General features: G+C 35.6%; 1 protein-coding gene across 1 annotated transcript; it reads left to right on the top strand.

Annotated features, from left to right (window-relative positions):
• The first annotated feature begins 2099 nt into the window (after positions 1 to 2099).
• Positions 2100 to 18010, top strand: LOC111511763 (odorant receptor 47b). Its single transcript, XM_023167792.2, has 6 exons — positions 2100 to 2310; positions 6875 to 7448; positions 11350 to 11449; positions 13192 to 13281; positions 17269 to 17424; positions 17477 to 18010. The coding sequence occupies exons 1-6, from the start codon at positions 2103 to 2105 to the stop codon at positions 17519 to 17521; spliced, it is 1173 nt and encodes a 390-aa protein (XP_023023560.2). The 5' UTR covers positions 2100 to 2102; the 3' UTR covers positions 17522 to 18010.
• Positions 18011 to 19119: the final 1109 nt, after the last annotated feature.

Raw genomic sequence — 19119 nt, 5'->3', positions numbered from 1 at the left:
GACGACTATGTATTTTGTCTTATTACTGAATTGAATGAATTTACTTACTTTCACTTACTTTACTATTTACTGAGATATCAAAGTTTAAAGTAGACTCATGAAAATAGACAAATTAATACAGCAATACAATGAATTTATTGTATTAGTTTGAAAATGCCCTCATAGGACGAAACCGCTGCAACGTTAGTTACAAATTAAAGTGTTAAAAAAACATAGAAAGTTTCATTTCTCATTTTTCATAAAAAGTTTCAATTCTCATACTTTATGATGATCTCCCACAACGTAGTAACGGCTACCTCCATCAATTTATTAATTAGACTTTTCTGACTTACCCCTTATACCTACACATCCTTTCATTAATGAAATTCCTTCTCAAAATCGAATATGAGAAAAACATATGCTGTATGTCAATATGTATACAAAGATTTCATGTTCTTGACTATGTTTTTATTTCTCAAAAAATGCAATATTCCCAAAGTTTTGACAATTAGAATGTCTCTTTGGACAATAAAGCATAATTATTATTATTTGTTTGAAAGGTGGTTGAAAATGTGTCGCGGTTTATTTCATCAGTTCGGACTTCCATTGTCTAATATAATATAAATTGATTTGAAATAACATGCAAGCTACAACCAAAAAAATGAAAAATTGAAATATTAATAAAAGCTGAAAATTCAAAAATATTATTAACAGTTATCACCCGAAGACGATCGTGGATATAAACAATCGGAATTTCGTGACGTAACTTGGTTTGGAATCTTTCAATTTTTATTTTTCATTTTTTGTTAATATTTTTTAATTTTCAGCTTTATTATTATTTAAATTTTTTATTTTTTTGGTTGTAGCTTGTATGTTATCTCTGTGTAATTTCAGTTTTTTGTTTAGTTAAATTGTTATTTTCGGTTAATCTTTTTAATTTTTTCTCCAGGAATTTCAAATCAATTCATATTATATTAGACAATGGAAGTCCGAACCGATGAAATGCAATAAAAAATATTATTATTATTGAGTATTCTAGACGGAAGAAATATCGAGGTATGTGATATAGGTAATCAAAATTTCAGATTTCTTAATTTATCAGTTTCTACTATGGTCAACTCAAATCCAAACTATTTTTTGTTCAGACTGAATAATAAGATAATTAGCTAGATAAATTCCAAACCAAAGTGAAAGAGGCGGATTTAGGAAGCTTGTATGTATATTCAAATCAGTATATAATCAACTGGAGTAACTAAAATTATATGTAGTTTGAGGAATCAGCGAGTCTTATTGAACATAAATGATTCAAAAAGGAAATCATTGACAATAAAAATATGTTACATAGGCGTACACGTGCGAGAACATTATGCCCCGTCTATCCACCCTATTGGTGTGAGCGGGTATTTTGCTGTTTTCGTTATGTAGTGCCATGTTTTGCCTGGTATCAATAGCTCATTCATCAAAAACTCTATCTCGAGTCAGAGCTCCGAATATGCAAATTGAACAAAAAATTTATTGGAAGAACCTTTCAAAATCCTAGCCAGTTGTATACAGGGTCCAGAAGAAAAACTTTTACAAAACACCAGAACACACATCAATGATTTCGGTTCGAACATCTAGTGTCATGTCCCGATCTCAACAATTTCTCACCTGATTTTCACTATAAATGGTTTTACAAAAACCGCAACACGTGTTTCGCTATGCAATAGCTTCCTCAAGCGTAAACAGTTTACACTTGAGGAAGCTATTGTATAGCGAAACACGTGTCGCGGTTTTTGTAAAACCCTTTATGGTGAAAATCATACAATAAAATATATTAATTAGTCTAAACTATTTTTATCTATTCGTGTATTGACGAACCTTACATTTTTTATGGTAGTAAGGTAATAAACGAATTGATTTGAATTGAATAGTCAACATTTCGATTTCACAAGAGGCGAAAAATATTTTTCTCACCAAACAACCGTGTCACAAATATATTGAGTTCGAACACCACTGATCATTTATAATCGATCCAATTTCGAAATAAAACTTTCAACCAAAACATGCAATTTGATAAGAATATGAAGAAACTCAAATCCAAGTTTCCACTTCAAAATTGATTCATAATTCGTCTGATAATCATGAAGGAAAGCCAGGGAAAATCTGCAAATCGTGAAATCATTTGTATGCCTACATCTTTAAAATTGTTTCGATTCTACGGTGTATTTCCAGAGGCAGATGAGATTTTAAAGCCTGGAAAGAAGTTTTTCATAAAGTTTGCGCTGATGGCTTTGTTGAGTTCATTGACTTTGATTGGAAGTTCAACGCATTTGATCAAAGCTATAAAAGGTCAGTACCAATTTGTCCAACGCAAACAATATCTAATACCTATCAATTAGGTATCCTTTTATTGAATATGTTGTCTTTCAAGTCTTTTATTCTACTCTCACAAGTGCTTCTCATTACCAGAAGTTTTGAATTCTCAGATATTACTATAGTTGGACTGATTCTCCCATCACGGAGGAGCCAACTATGGGATCAGTAGAAGACTGAAACAATGAATATCAAATATATTTGGTAGGTCGTTCATCTATGATAATCGTGAATTGAGTCTTGTGAAGATCCCGAAGAAGTTAAGCACTTCGATGTGATTATCGACCAAGAGACTTGTAACAATCACATCCACATCATCTCCAAAAGTACGGGAGCAATCTTGATATGTCAAAAAAAAGTTTGGAAAATCGTGATATTCAAATCAAATAACTATGTACTTGTCATATGAAACGATCATCGAACCAATAACACGTTGGAAACGAAAGAATCAACAACTGGTGTTCTCAGGATTCACCAGATAGCTAACATGAGAACAGGAAATACGTACCATGAAGATATTGAATCATATCCAATTGCCTTGGAAGCATCCCCATCATCTTTTAGACTAAATTATATATAGGTAGGCGCCACTCAAGTCCAACAAAAACAGTTTTGAAAAACACCAGGACTGTGACACTTTCAAAGACATAGGGGATATATGCCTGAGATGGCATACTTTTTTTCTATACCTAATTACTAGTAGCACTTTGAAGTTACAGAATTGGTAATGAGTGAAATGAACACTCAAGACACTTATTTATTAAAACATAACGTTATTACTCCGAATAACTTCATACTTTTTTTATACAAATTTAAAGAAAAACTCTTCATATGCCATCTCATCAACACAATTGTTGGTGAGATGACATAGAGTAAAACTGCCTACTGAAGTTGACATATATCGCAAACAATAGTATAATATGCAACGATCATGTAATGATGGTTATTAAGACAAGAGCATTAACCGGGATACGAAACGAGCCGAAGGCAAGTTTTGTATGGTTTATGCGAGTGTATTAATAACCATTACATGAGAGTTGCATACGCTATTTTTTCTAAACCCGATAAATAATGAAAAACTATAAATATTATATTTGTATTGAACACATTTACAGTAATTAATTCATATTTTTTTAAAAAAACACAAACTTAATGGTATTATCTTGGATATATGAAAACTATAAAGATTCTAATTATATTTATATGGAATATAACAACTGTAATTAATCTGATCTTTTAAAAATATTGGAGTCGATGGTATTCCTTCTATATCGCTGTTTTCAGACATTTTGATAATATAGGTAGGTAATATGAAAACTGATTTTGACAAATAAAGCAATTAGTTACTTAGGTTAGAATCTAGGACAAAGGAACAGGATTCTTGATTGAAAAATTATGGGTTTCTATTGGTTGATAATCTGTATCGTTATAAAAAATCTGTATCATAATGGATATCATTATGAAACGGATTATGGTCATATAAGTGTATTGTTAGAGTACGGGTGTAGAAAAATACTTTTGTTGCTTTAGATACGCCAGCACATTCGGTCTCGGTCCATTTCAAACAAATCTGACATCGTAGCCATGTTTCTCCCGTACGGAAACGGGAATATAATTCGTTACAAAATATACATGCAAATTCATCCTCCGAATCGCTACTATCCTTTTCAGAGTCTTCTTCATGTATTAAGACCTTATCTGCAGCTCGGATGGATTTCCTTAGTGCTTGCGCTTTTTTGTCAACAACTAGTTTCTTGGCTAAGTCAATTTCTGGGGTGGTATTAATAACTCCATATTTTTTTCTTTGTGACACTGACGCTTTAGGTAATGGTGATATTTCTGCCACAGAAATACTTCCATCTTCTCTATTTTCATCAAAATCATCCTTATTAATCATTATACCTGATGGTCCTGGAGTAATGGAAACAACTTCTTCCGTCCGTTCTTGCTGGATACTTTCCTCATTAGGTAAATCAGTAACATCGGCAGGGCAAAACATTCAGTCTGGAAAGACATTGACATTAAAGGGGCTTTCTTATATGCTGGGCTGAAAATCTCTGCAACTTGGAAATGTGTTACAGTCCGGCCTGGGTGATTCTTCAGCCATGTGGTGAGCTCTTGATTATAGTATGAACGAAAAGCCGAATAAAAACTCACGTCCAGAGGCTGCCCCCAATGGGTAGAACAGTGTGGCGGGAAGCAAAACAGCACTATGCCACTTTTGCGTATGATATAACTTTCAAAAAGGAACATTGTATTTTTTTGGATGCCATTAGCCATCCCATTCTTTTTTGTTCAACAGCATCGATAGCTTGCTTCATATTTTGCTCGGGCCAGTTTTTTCTGGACGATTTTCTCTCGTACCGACCCATCACTGTAATAGTAAATAATTATATTTGGAAAGAAGCCATCAAATTAACAAAATAAATATGATTGTATTGATGCTTACATACTTGTATGAGAAGGCATACCCTTGCCATCTCGTCCACACGAATAGTATGCCATCTCAAATAGAGGAAGATCCTTTTTCTAACCTATATTTTAGTAGATTTGTTTTAACGACACTATAATATAGGATACACTAATTGAGCCACCAAAGAACATAAATACGTATTGGGACTTACCCTAATTTCAAATAACAATCAATAATGAGGCAACTTCTAATCAGTTCATAAAAACTTTTATGAGGCAAAAATCGACTGACTAGCCTAATGCCTCCAAAACGAATCTGGCGCATGGTTTTTGCACACTGTTGCCAAATGCTCGAGCATTGACGATAGTTTTCGGTCAGAACAGCGCCAAATTTCAAATGGATTTAGAGAAAACACGTGTTATGCCGTCTCAGCCAGTATGCCATCTCGAGCATATCTCCCCTATGTCCCACTAAGCAAGTTGGAGTCATTAGTAGATGATCCTAATATAATATTAATATTCTAAACTATTTCTGTTGCATTCATTCCAACATTTTCTTAAGTTATTCCAGTGTGTTATGCTATATTTAAATTGATTATCCACAAAACCGAGACCTTCCATCAGTCGTGTTTGTTACAGCGGCTAATAATTATAAAAATTGTCAGTTGGCAACGCATTCCCCGATTAAATGAAGTTGCTATTTCTGAATCTACTGAGATTGGTCAACTAAAAACTCTAAGCTACAAGCAATGGCTGATAAAATGGCTTGAGTAATAGTACCTTACAATTCAATTCATGTCATATTAGTACTTGTGAACTTGTGATTATAATTGCATGTCACTTTTCACCCTCAGAGTTAATTGTATATTCTATATTATCACTGACAATAAGCAATATGTTGCTAGAAAGTGGGTAAGTCCAAAGTGAGGCTTTATTGTGACAAACGTCTATTTAAACTCTATCAAATGAATCCGACTCTTAAATGAAGTCGATTACTCTATTTGTTGAATGATCTTTCAGGTTAGTTGGCAAGAGTGAAAAGTGCCAAATGATCAATATCTAATTTGGTCCAACACGTACAGGGTATGTGATCTGCTATAATGACCTGAATTTCCTTGTGAAGAATAATCCACCCCAAGGTTATAGACTGTGGTATATTCTACTCAGTCTAGTAGGGACGTGGTATTCTGTAACGAACATGGCCGAAATATGCAGCTCTGCAATATCCTTCACAGTGTAGACATAATGGCATACTGAAGAGATTCCAGTTGATTCGTCAGTTTTTAGTTTATCAACAGTTCGTGGTATAGGATTCCCACTTTATATCACGGAAACCTTTTCATATGAAAGTATCTGTGAGTCAGCTCCTCCTAGAAGAGTTTGTTTCCTTGCTTCATACAGATTCTACTTCTGTTGCTGGAGAATTTTGTGCAAGGCTAACTCATAAGAAAACCGGCTTGTGAGAAGACGATAAGTCATTTTCTATGCTTCAAGGTTTGTTAACAGGATCAAGTTGAAGAACTGAGAAGCTCTTGCTTTTGATCCAATGACGTTCATCTTCTCTGTAGACTAATGTTTAATTACTTCTTAGTCCATAAAAGGCTCCACGAATAGGTAGGGAAAGAAGGTACATAACGGAAGAGCTCTGCGTTACCATGACAAAGCTTTCTTCAACGAGAGGGCGCCCTGTATCTCGAAGGTTCCGTTAGTGACCTTGAGGAACTGTTACCTTCACAGTTTCACAGGTGACATCTCACCCGGCAGAGGTATTCTGAGTTCCCCGATGCCGGGCCCCCTGGGCTCGTGATGGTGCAAACAAGAGTCACAAAATGTCTTTTTTCGAGGATTGGACTCAGATTCATATGAAGGGGCTGATTTTTGCTCTATACACTTTTTCAGCTCTTGTAACTACTCTTTTCTCCAACCTGAACTTATATGAACTACGAAATCATTTTACGCCGATTCATATCCTATTGAGAAATTCACGTTAACCTCACAGGAAAAGTGTTAGGTCAATTTGTTTTCTGTATCTAGATTCAAGCGTTCGCTTTATTTTTACGAGAAGTTTTAATACATTGTGTGATATGTGAACCTTTTTAATCTATGAATATTTAATTTCATTTCACAGATGACTCCTACAATCACCTAGAACTGGACCTTACTTACATATTATCAATGACCGCATCATATGGAATGATTTGTTACTACATCGCAAAAATGAGTACTGTAGTAGAGCTATATCTCTTTTTCTCAGAATTCGAAGAGTTGGGCAAGCCCGCCGATTTTGATGAAATAAACCAGAAATTCGGCAAATACTCCAAATATCATTACTGCTACTTGGAATCGTTAATGATGACCATCCTGCTGGGCTCAAATATATTCAAAGGCAAGCAATGCAGATCGGAAAACGAAATGAAAGGCCTCCACGAAGTTTGCGGCCTCTTCTCGTATACGTGGATGCCATTCAATATCGACTATTTTCCCGTTAAGCAAATCTACTTAATCATTCAACTTTTTGGTGTTCATTATATTTATATGGTTGCTGGGCAAGGAGCTTGGATTTTTTTGGAAACCACAGAGCACATTTTGGTAAGGATTCGTCACGTTGCATATCTGTTCGATGAAGCTATAAAGGAATTAGATCCCAAGGAGAGAAGACAAAAGTTTAACTTCGCCGTAAGAAATCATATCGCTGTTTTGGGGTAAGTATAGTTGGGCAATTCCACCAGCTATCAACCACCAAAAAAATTTTTGGCTGGTGTTAGATTCTGTTACCAAAGCTCCAACGTAATTTCTGATTCTTTCATCATCATCCCTTGAGATTCCTTGGAAGGAGATCTGAACCTCCTTCAACTCCCTAGCCTTGAATTCTCTCTGACCTAGAAGTAGACAACTTGTAAGTAGCCGATATCCATGAGAGGAACTAAGAATTTTAGGACCCATTGGCACTTACGGCCTGATGACTTCGACAATTGCGGAACTAGCCAAATGTTACATCCATGCTCAATCCCTAAAGAGATGGGATGGAATCAAAGGATGCAATCTTGTCAGGAAGCTGGCGCCGAAGAAATATCTGGCGATGACCAGAAAAAATATACGCTTAACAGTAGGATTTCTGACTAGCCACTGTCAATTAAGGAAACACCTCCATAATATGGGGCTAGTGGACACACCTTGATTCAGGATGTGTGAACAGGAAGATGAAACTGTCAGGCATGCTCTATGGGAGTGCCCGGAGTTATCGTCAATAAGAGAGTGTGTGTTCGGCGAGTCTTGGCTTACACCTGCCGATATAAAGGAGATGTCTCCCAGCCACCTGTCCACCTTCTGGAAAGGACAGGATGGACGATGACCTAGGAGGACAACTCTTCAGGAGGATGTACAATGGGTCACATGTGGCCTAAGTGCGTGGGCTTACACTCACCCTCCCTACTCTACAGCATACGGGGTGATATGGACTTTGGCATCTAACGACTAAGGTGAAGGGCAATACATTGGTACAGAACATAAGAAAGTTAACTTCCACGTTAACAATTTACTAAGTTAACATGAAAATTGCTATAATTTATGAAACCAGAGGAAAATATGTATTCAAGTAACAGATGATAAGTATCTTGGTTGTGAGAAATTAAAAATAGAATTTGAATCAGTCTATATACAATTAATTATTTAAATCCATATATACAAGCTACGAGAAATTATCTTCACTCTAATGAAAATTGATGGAAATTTGACCAAGAAAAACTACCTACTGAAAAAAAATGTTCAATATTTTCAAGTAAATTCCATCAGAATAGTGTAGAACAAACCAGCTTAGTCAAAAGCGGTTTTGTGAATAAACGTTATGAATATTACTGGAGTTCTTTCCTCTTGAAGATTATCGCTTGGTGATCGAAACACGTGTCGAGATGTCAAAATAACAGTTTGGTGTTGGGAAAAAACTCCAGTAATAATCATTACTATACCAAAGGTTCTAAACAGTGCATCACATGTAATGAACGTTATATCAAGAATTATTTTGGTTGGATCTGAAGCTGGAGTAACTTAACGAAACAATTCATTACAAAAATGTATTATTCAAATGAATGAAAATTGATGGACTTGGGAAGTTGCAGAATTGTATCTTCAATAGAATCAAAAATAAAATAATAATTTTCGCAATATCTGTCGTTGATCTGTAAAATAGGCATAGTTTGAAAAAGGTAACTGGTCGTGTACTTATCTAATTCCTGAGCTGTAGAACGTGTAAGATGAAAAGATGAGATAAGTTTTTATTCGTTTCCATTTATCATACATGTACTTTGAAATGCGTTGACTGTTCAAAAAATAAGATAGGTTAGTTGAGTGGGAAAGTAGGGATTCAAATAACAGCGTGATAGTTAAAAATACTTCTGAATACCTACTACCTACTCACATGTATAAACAATCGATCGCTTCAAGAACACTTCACTAATTTTCTTCAAAAACTTCTGATAATTCCTCTTCCATATTATCTGTTTCACTATCACTGTCGTCATTTAAATCGATAATGAATTTATTTCCATCATTAATATGGAAGTGTCCCATCCCGATATAGTCTTTTTCAACTAAAATTACTTTTTTAATCTTTTTCTGCCAGTCTTCTTCGGTAATATTAAATACGTCTTTCTTAATTATTATCAAATTTTATCAAATTTTGGAAAAAAAAATTTACGCCTGATGATTTCCCCAAATTAACTCAATGGGATTGAAAACACAAAAGTAGGGGGAAGTCTCAGTATGGTGTGTCCATACTTTTCAGCAATAATCTCATACACTTTTTCAAATGTTTTTGTCTGTAAAACTTCAAGTAGTTGGTTTTTGGTGTACCTAGTAATCTTCAAAATACAAATTGATATCCATTAAAAAACTTTGTATTTCATCTTTCCTCGAATTTTTATTCGGTACTTTGATGAGATGTCGCGAATGATAGGAAGCGTTGTCAAAAACTAATACACTATTCGCATCCAAATTTGGAATCAATGTGTTTTCAAACAATTCCTCGAAAATATTAGCTTCTATGTTCTTATGATAGTCAACATTGCAGTCCTCAAGTTTTTTCCACATAATTTCAAAGAATTCGGAACCCATCCTTACTTCCCCCGCAATGCACAATGATTAGTCGCGATCCTTTATTTGCAGTCATGTTAGGCGTAAGCATTTTCGAACCATCAGTCCCCCCTTCGTAACTATGTCGTGAAAGTCATACCAAGTTTCGCTCAAATATAAAATTTGCCGTTGTTCTTGTATATATTTAGTTATTTGTTCTAAATATTTGTTACGCAATTCCACTATTTTTCTGCTTTCCATAACTGCTTGACGTTAGTTTATTATTTTAAATCTAAATCCTAGTTTCTTTATTCAATTCTGAAGAGTTTTGTCACTGCAACTCACGTTTTGACCGGAAATATTCAATTTCTTCCTTATGGTTTCAGTTGTAGGAATCTCCTTGCTTTTGTAACAGTCGTATATTGTTTTTTTTTAATGATTTTATTATATGAACATCTGAAGGATTTGGTAATCCCGTATCACATCGCGTCTTGCGTTCATAAGGTTTGTTCTTGACTATTTTACGTACAGTTGAAAAAGGAATTTCAGTCAAATTTAATGTTGCTTGTAATAGTTTATTTCCCTCGAAACCGAATTTGAGATATAGTTATTACTATTAGTACTAGTCCAAGGGTGCCACATTTTCAGATAATTATAATTGCACCAATATCGAATTTCAACACTCAAATCGCGATCAGCTCTGAACTGAACATTGACAACATAAGGAGTATGAACATCTATTCGTCACCGTAACATAACTTCAAATTTAACTTCATGACTCTTCAGCCAATCATAAAATTCGGTTAGTGAAAATTATCCAATACAACCGCCAATTCTTCAGTCTACGTGGACTAGTTGGTAGCGGCTTTATTTCTCTGTATTGGTTTTTATGGCCTTTAACAGAGCCGACACCTTTAACTATGCACAATACAGGTTACTTCGACTATACTACAAGTACGTGCATGGTTCAACCATCTACTTGTCAGTCCAAATCTGGTCATTCGAAAAAATATTTGTCTTTGTACGTAATTCCTTGCAAGAGTAATTTACTCATGGGAGCAGGTATGCGATAGTTCATTCTTCAAGATATCAAAGAAGTTTGTTCGAACAGAAAATTATCATCATTCGAAACGAATTCCGGCTGTGATTAATTTTCTATGAAAGCTTGATGGAAGTTATTATTTTGATTCACAAGTTGAAGCGACAGAAAGAATAATAGAAGTAATGCAAGAGAAGTCTCACAAACGTACAGACAAACACATTTATTACATATACGATATTGATGAAGAAAAAACTGTAACTTGGTATTGATCAACTATACAAACATTTTGATACCGTCAATTATCAAATTATGCTATCCATATGTTTATCTTGTGAAGATCTACGATTATCTGAAAGATATATAGAAATATGTAGATATAGATAGATATATGTAGAAACATTAACTGGCAAATCAAATTTAAAAAAAATTGTGGTCTACTAGACTAATAAACTTTCAGAGTATCCACTTCATGTAACTGTATTGTCCCGTTTCAGTCTGGAAAAGAAGCTGAATGACTTGTACAGCGTATTCATGTTTACTCACATTGTCATGACTTCATTCATTATGGGATTTGGTGTCTACGCATATATGAAGGTAATTTTAACCCACACACCCACAAGCAAAATACTATTGTTATTCACAACCATTATCAGGGCCGGATTTAGAGGAGGGCGGGCAGGGCTACTCTTCCGGGGCCTCTACAGGAGGGGGATGCCACATCAAAAAAATAATCAAGCCCAAATTGCAAATAAATTTTTGATTTTATCGAGCATTTCAGTGGCAATACTGTTTTCATGCTGTAATTTATACCCATGAGTTAAAGAGAAATGAAACAAGTAAAAAGATCCGAAAAACGATTGACCCTGCAGGTCATCCTAACAACTTATCGCTTCTTCGGGCTCAAAATTTTAAAAAAGTATTTGACAATAACACTTAAATGGAAGATTTTCAAACGCTACTATCTATTGAACGCGTCGATTTTCACGCGCTTCCCCTTTTTTGATTTTTTTTTTATTTTCTTAGCGGGAAGTTAAAATTTCAACTTTTATAAAAAAAATTCAAGGGGCCCATCGTGTTCTCTTTTTCTTTCCACTCCTTCGTTGCCCCGGGGCCTCCAGACTTCCAAATCCGATCCTGACCTTTATGGCTGACAGATGAAACATCGCTTTATTGTTTCTTGCTGTTTTTAGTTATATAACCTCCCACAATCTGGAAAATAAACAAAACTAAATCTTTTCACATATAGTCAGTGAGCATACTTGAAAACGCTATAAATCAAATCATCTAAGAAAACAATTCGTTCAGGCCAGTCTCAACTCCCTACACTGTAGGTTGATGGACTAACACCTATCAGAAAACAACTACTCCCTTAGCTAATACCACGAAGGGCGTTGGATTATATCCGACATGCGTCAGTGCAGGATTCTTCACTGAAGGTATTCAACATAAAGTCGATGATTATCGATAACTGAAAATCGAATTCCTTCAGAATATCATTCCTCGAACTAGGCTGAAGCGGACAACAAACAACAGGTTTGTCATCGCCCCATCTGCCTGTAAACGAGGTAACCAACCTTTGAAATTTGAAATTTGCCCAATTCCTCGTATAAGGAAAGAATGTTCCGATTGATTCGGCGGTTACTTGATGAAGATCCATAGTTATTTCATAAACTACACCTCCCGATTTGATCTCCACAAACTTTATTTGAAAAATATATCACAGTAGCTTATTCAACGATGATTTGAATACTGTATTTAAATCACTGTGTCCATGAAACATGTGATATTTTTTTCAAGTAAAGTTTGTGGAGATAATGAAATCGTGAGGTGTAATTAATGAAAATAAGAAAAGAAAACTTTTCACATATAGTCAGCGGACAAACTTGAAGACTGGCTATGAATCAAATCATCTAAAGAGCAATTCGTTCAGGAATAAATTCAGTGAAGAATTCTGCCCACCTGTCGGATATAATCCAACGCCCTTCGTGGTATTAGCCAGGGGAATAGTTGCTTTCAGATAGGTGTCAGTCCATCAACCTACAGTGTAGGAAGTTGAGACTGGACTAAAGAATTGTTCTTTTAGATGATTTGAAAACTAAATCAATAGAGGATTGCTTCGTTTTTTTTTTTTCATATTGTGAATGGTTTCAAAGAATATTGCTGTTATTGTGGTCACTTTGTAAGGGGTGCATTTGGAAATATTTTATAAAAACCACCATTCACCCACCACACTTTCCAGACAAATTACATGAATTTATATTGTTAATTATGTTTATTTAACTAGTTGTTTAGACTTCAAAAGTTGTGTTTTATGATAAAGACATACTTTTTTACAGGATAGAAACATTTCTTCATTTATTCTATCTTTTGCATGGTTTATTGGATTGTTCATGGATTCCCACAGTGGACAACGAATTCAGGATGAGGTGAGCTATAACGATAACATTTCATGTGAATTAAAACCCGAAATAAAAATAATGATACCTGGAACCTCAAGTTGAGGCAGTTTTAATGAAGAGCAACTTATGGGGGTACTTGAACGGGTCTGCAGTCAAATCAAGAATTGTAGATGGAAATGCAAAAGCAGCTGAACACTGAGACATTGGCAACAGTAAAGCAAGATCCGATCTTATTCTTTGTATCTGCTCATCGGAGATGAAGCGAATAAAATCATATAAATCTTCGATAGGAATTTGACAAAAACTGAAAGTATTTATCAGTCTTAGAGACATGCGAGAACAGCAAATCTATTAAAGAATATAATCCTCAATACGATGAATCTTGGCGACGAAGGGATATCGTCGCCACCAAGCTGAAGGAAATGGACATTAGTATTAACAAATAACTTGTTTAGTTTTATTACTTTATAGTTCACCTGATTATTTTCAAAACTTTCGATGGGCTATTGAATCGCGGGGTGAAATACCCACCCCAAATGTTTCAAAAATAAAAATCACAAAAGACTATAATACCAGAAAAAATTGAAATAAACCAAATCAAGTTATTTTGTTCGTTAAACATAAAAACCTGTTGATTGTCTTTCAAAAAATGAGAGAAATGGTCACCGAACAACAAGTCGAATACAAGAAGTATAGGTATACAATGAAGAAGAAACGGTTGTTTTGGCAAATTCTGAAAGAAATAATGGTGGTTGCACGTCTCACATATTATAGAGAATTGATGTCCTATTCGATGTGTCTGGATTTGAAAAATCTCATATTTGTTTCAAAAATCACCGATAAATGCAAGAACTCGACTTTTGAATAACTTAAGCTGTGTCAAAGAACCAAGAAGTCGTTGCTAAAGCATATTAGGTGGGCTGAAAAGTTTATAGGCTAACACGCAGACGGCGCTACCATAACCTTCAAAAGATACGTGTAGACATTTCACAGCTGTCAGATTATTAGTTTGTGTGAGTGAAGCAAGTTTTGTTAGTTTGAAGAAAATGGATGAAAAGGATTTTCATGTGTGAAGAAAACATTGATTTTTGGCGAAAAAAAAACTGTTGAAGCCAGGCTTGGCTTGATAAACATTATTCGGACGTATTACCAGGAAAATCAAACGTTGAGAAGTGGTTTGCTAAGTTTAAACGAGGTGAAATGAGCACCGGGGACGATGCAAGCAGTGGACGCCCTAAAAAGGCTGTTACCAACAAAGGCATGAAAAATCCACAAAATAATTTTGGGATGGCCTCAAAGTGAAATTGATCGAGATAGCTGAGGCTCTAAAAATAATAAAGGAACGTGTTGGACATATATCGTACATGAATATTTGGGTATGCGAAAGCTCTGTTCGGTCAAAGTTGGTGACGCGCGAGCTCTCAATTACCCAAAAAACAACAACGAATTGATGATTCTGAGCAGTGTTTGGAGCTGTTCCACCATAAAAAACCCGAATTACCTAATGCGTCGATATGTGACAATGGATGAAACATGGTTCCCCACCAGAATCAAAACGATCATCATAGTGAATTGCACGTGGTGTATCGTCTCCAACGTTGAAAGACGCAACAGTCGGCTGGTAAGGTTATGGTATCTGTATTTTGGGATGCGCATGGTATAACATTCATCGACTATCTTGAAAAGGGAAAATTCATCAACAACGACTATTACATAGCGTTATTGGAACGTTTGACGGACGAAATCACGGAAAAACGGCCCCATTTTAACCCGCCATCAGTCGCGTGTTAGATTTCATCTAATGTAACGTGATTGAATACTAATGATAAAAAAATAACATTCTAAGTGGAAATTAAAAAGGAATGTTGCTCCCATACTAAAAATAACAAATACACAGTGCAAAATCTTTTAATTAGCAAACCTCTAAAGAAAAAAATTTGACTTATTTAATAAGTACCTACCAGTAATATTTTGAAATTTAATACTTTAAACTCAATCGTCTTCTTTGGTGTTACAATGAGGACAGGTGAATACAGTAACAGCCGTGTGTTCATTGCAAATTGATTTTGCACATGTTGTACATTGCCTTTTCGAGGACCTATTTTTGCGTAGGTACTGCGCAAAAATGGCATCGTGCCCCTCTCTTCCAGTTGAACTAATGCAGTATGTCTACGAAAAGACTGCTGGCCTAAAACATTTTTTATTTTCTGTTGCAGAGGTATTGATAAAGTTACAGGCAAGATCGCTTCAGAATTAGGGGTTTGGTCGGTGCTTTTGCTAGATCTGTCAGTGTTGCTGTAATATATTATTTGCGAGTTTATTCCAGCAATATTGATCAATGCACAGAATACAGTGAACGGCCATATATTGCTTACTCTTGTACACGAATATTCTGTTTTCATTCTATCAACAACATCGACTCCACCTTTTGTCAAGTTATAAAATGTTATAACCGAAAGTTTCATCTGATCGCCAGTTTCTGTGTCTATTTCATAGTCATCATGAAAAATTATATACTCAATGATATCGTTTGGGTAATAAATTTTCCATCAATCTATTATTTTTCGTGAATTTTTAACAACTTGCTTCACACCAGGAAGCTGAGTAACTAAATTTTTGCGGGGAGTTTTTCGTGAATGTGGTTGCTTGTAGACCAACCATTTAGTTCCATGTTTTCCTGTGTATACTAAATCGCTTGAATCACTAGAACAGACCTGCAATAATTCTTGATCTGTATTATCTTTGGAATTTGATTGCTCTGAATCGGTGTTGTGTAAACTGTGCTCAGAGCCTGCATCTTCATCGTTGGACTCTAGATCAGGATCATATAATACTCTTGCTTCTTCTTCTTCTTCCAACATTTCATCTCACACAGTTTGCAGCCGCTCTTGCTCTTTTTGTACCACATTATACAATGTATAAATTCACAAAAACAAAATGTTTTTTCACAATTCAATAAAATAATAACGAACGTATCTAATTAACATAAAATTTTCTACTATATAATCAGTCGCGTGTTAGTTACTAGCTAACATTTGAACATTACCTTCTATAAAGACGATTTATTCAAAACTGGTCTTGCACTTCAAGAAGTAACATAAATAGGGTGGTCAGGTACATTTCTAAGAAGGCATATACCTGAGCGTATAAAGTCATAACATTACTACAGTATACAGTGTGTTCTATGAAATAAAATTATTAGATAAGATCTAACAACGAGACTGATGGCGGGTTGAGAAAAAGAAAGTGCTGTTTCATAAAATCACACACACACCATGTAATGAATCGATGAAAACAATGCCAAAACGACGCATCCACCGTATGCTCCAGATCTGGCCCCCAGCGACCTCAAACCTCAAGAGGATGCTCACTGGAAAAAAGTTAGCACCGGCGTTATCGAAACAATTTATTCGCCTATGTGCTTTTCATAGCCACTTGAGAAAATCGTTTTCATTACTATCCACTATTCCTCACAAAGTATAAACATTTTATGTCCCAGTGTGTAGTGGTGTAATTTACAAAAAAAAATCGGCAAAAATCAAAATTATCCTACTTAATTGAAATCTTACAAAAACATCTTACAAAAACTTTTCGTTGAAACTTCTTCGTGGATTTTTGGTAAACAAGTTAAAATTGGACACATGTTAATGCGAATCGCGTGACTATAGTTGATTTTGTTATTTATCATCCCAATCGAAGCAGGAATTGATGTAAAATTTCAATTTCAATCAGCTATCGCTTCTCCAAAAACAACAATCCTCAGAAGCCGAAACTTGTTTGCGTAGTCTGAGAATTAACGAAGTTTCGCCTTTTGACGTACAATTCCTATCTCAGATCGGATTAAAAAATTGAAAATTCCATAGTTGAGACGGAACCAACGTTCACATATTGGACTGAATGAATAGAACGAACAACTCACGCTAACCAACCGACTATCGTCCGGCTGTATATCTTTTATATACTCTGAATAACCTTATTTGGCTAATGTGCACTTACCTTCAATACGTTTTGTAGAGTCTTGCTGTGGGAACTACTCTCTACAATGCCGACTGGTCTCATTGCGAAAAACAGTTGAAGAAAGACATCATGTTCGTACTTATGCGTTGTCAACAACCGTTGGTTTTCAAAGCGGATCCGTTCGGAAATATGGATCACTGTATATTTCTTGCCGTAAGTTATCATTGGAAATCAAAGTTCAGAACATATAGAATATTATTTTCAGGTCGTCAAAGCATCGTATTCTTACCTTACTATATTGAGTCGCTAATGGGACAAGCAACTGATCGATAATAAAAATTATACACACCTTCACTAACTCACTGTCTTAGTAAAACGAATAGATAGGTACATATAATTTGCAAAGACTATTTGAGTTTTTGTGACAAACTTTATATTTTTGATCACAATACAAAATATAAAAATTACAGCATTTTTCACTTTGTTGACTATCAGCTATAAAATCATTCCTACTCAAATGTATTTTCAACTGTTTCTTGCTAGACTTACTATATGCCAGCATTGCTCATGTTAAAAAATCAACTAGTAATCACTCAATGAACCTCTTACGAACGACAAACGCCAAAAGCCGAATCTTGTACGAGCTAAGGTTCAACGAGATCTTACCTTTCTCGTGCGATTCCTAAATGTATTTCAACCAACACTGGGGAAATGTATTGTTTCTGGTTAACATTGCTAAGGGGAGAGGTTGGAGACAGGAATATGAACCTGAACTGAATTTTCGAACAACATTCTGGACGTATAATGTGGAAGGAGATTTTCCGGAAATGAATAAGGTTGGTGTTGTCCATTATTAATTTTTGAAATATTTCTTCCTCAAATATCTAACAACCGGCCCACATACGGCGGACGGTTCGACGTGGGTGCTTTGTTCACTCACTCAAATCGACCGCCGTGGTAGTCGCTGGTTCAAACCCCGGTGGAAAGATCGATTTCCACTTGATATCGTCCAACGGGTGATAGGAATCACACGTTAAAAGGTAAGACCTCGTTAGTCCTTAGTCTTTTGTCGAAGATGTCGCGTAGCTCTCTAGAATTCCTGGGAGCCGGTACATGTCTCCGTAAACGTTTCTCAAGCTCATCCCAAACATGTTCAACAGGATTTAAATTCGAACTGTGCGCAGGCCACACAAATCGCGTGAGTGGAACCTCGTCAAGATGCTGAGTAACGGTCTGGGCAGTGTGTGGCCGTGTATCATCATGCATAAACGTTGCGTCGTCTCCAATCCGCTACTGTCCAAGACAAGTATTCTTGTGAAAAATTCGATCCTCCAATCCGGTGTTCACGGGAAAGCGGCGGTCCATTAGCTGTAGTTCGAGAAGATAACCCAGCAGCACGTCTCCTTACTGTCCACTCACTTACGTTTACATTTCTGACTTCTTGCAGATGACTTCGAAGGTGAATTTCTATAACCTCTCGGTTTTTCAAAGCACTAGGTGCGAGAAAGCGGTCATCCCTAGATGTTGTAGTCCTGTTTCTTTCAGTTTAACTCTGACAGCTTCCATTTTCCAACGCCGCCAGAATTCTTGCCGCAACAACAAAATTTATGTTCATTTCAATACACCAACATTGACAACAGTACACAAACAAAGGGCATATGATGGAATTGGCCAATTCCATTTTCCTGGGAAGGAAAAAAATGTTGGCTTTCTACTCCATCTTCATACAAAAATTTGGAAAACTTCCGAAGTTTCCCATACTTGTTTCTACTTCTTTTTCATACATATTTTTTGTATGGAGATGGGGAAGCAGAAAGCCAAAAATCTTTTTTTCCAAAAGCTAATTCCTCCTTAGAAATATACCCTTTTCAATTTTATCAAATATGACATCTGACCATTTCTCTTTTG

The sequence above is a fragment of the Leptinotarsa decemlineata genome, unplaced genomic scaffold (assembly GCF_025532065.1).
Source record: "Leptinotarsa decemlineata unplaced genomic scaffold, Ldec_3_MD MMD2_tig00000576_RagTag_RagTag, whole genome shotgun sequence".
Lineage (NCBI taxonomy): Eukaryota > Metazoa > Arthropoda > Insecta > Coleoptera > Chrysomelidae > Leptinotarsa > Leptinotarsa decemlineata.
This window is presented reverse-complemented; position numbering and strand designations above follow the sequence as displayed.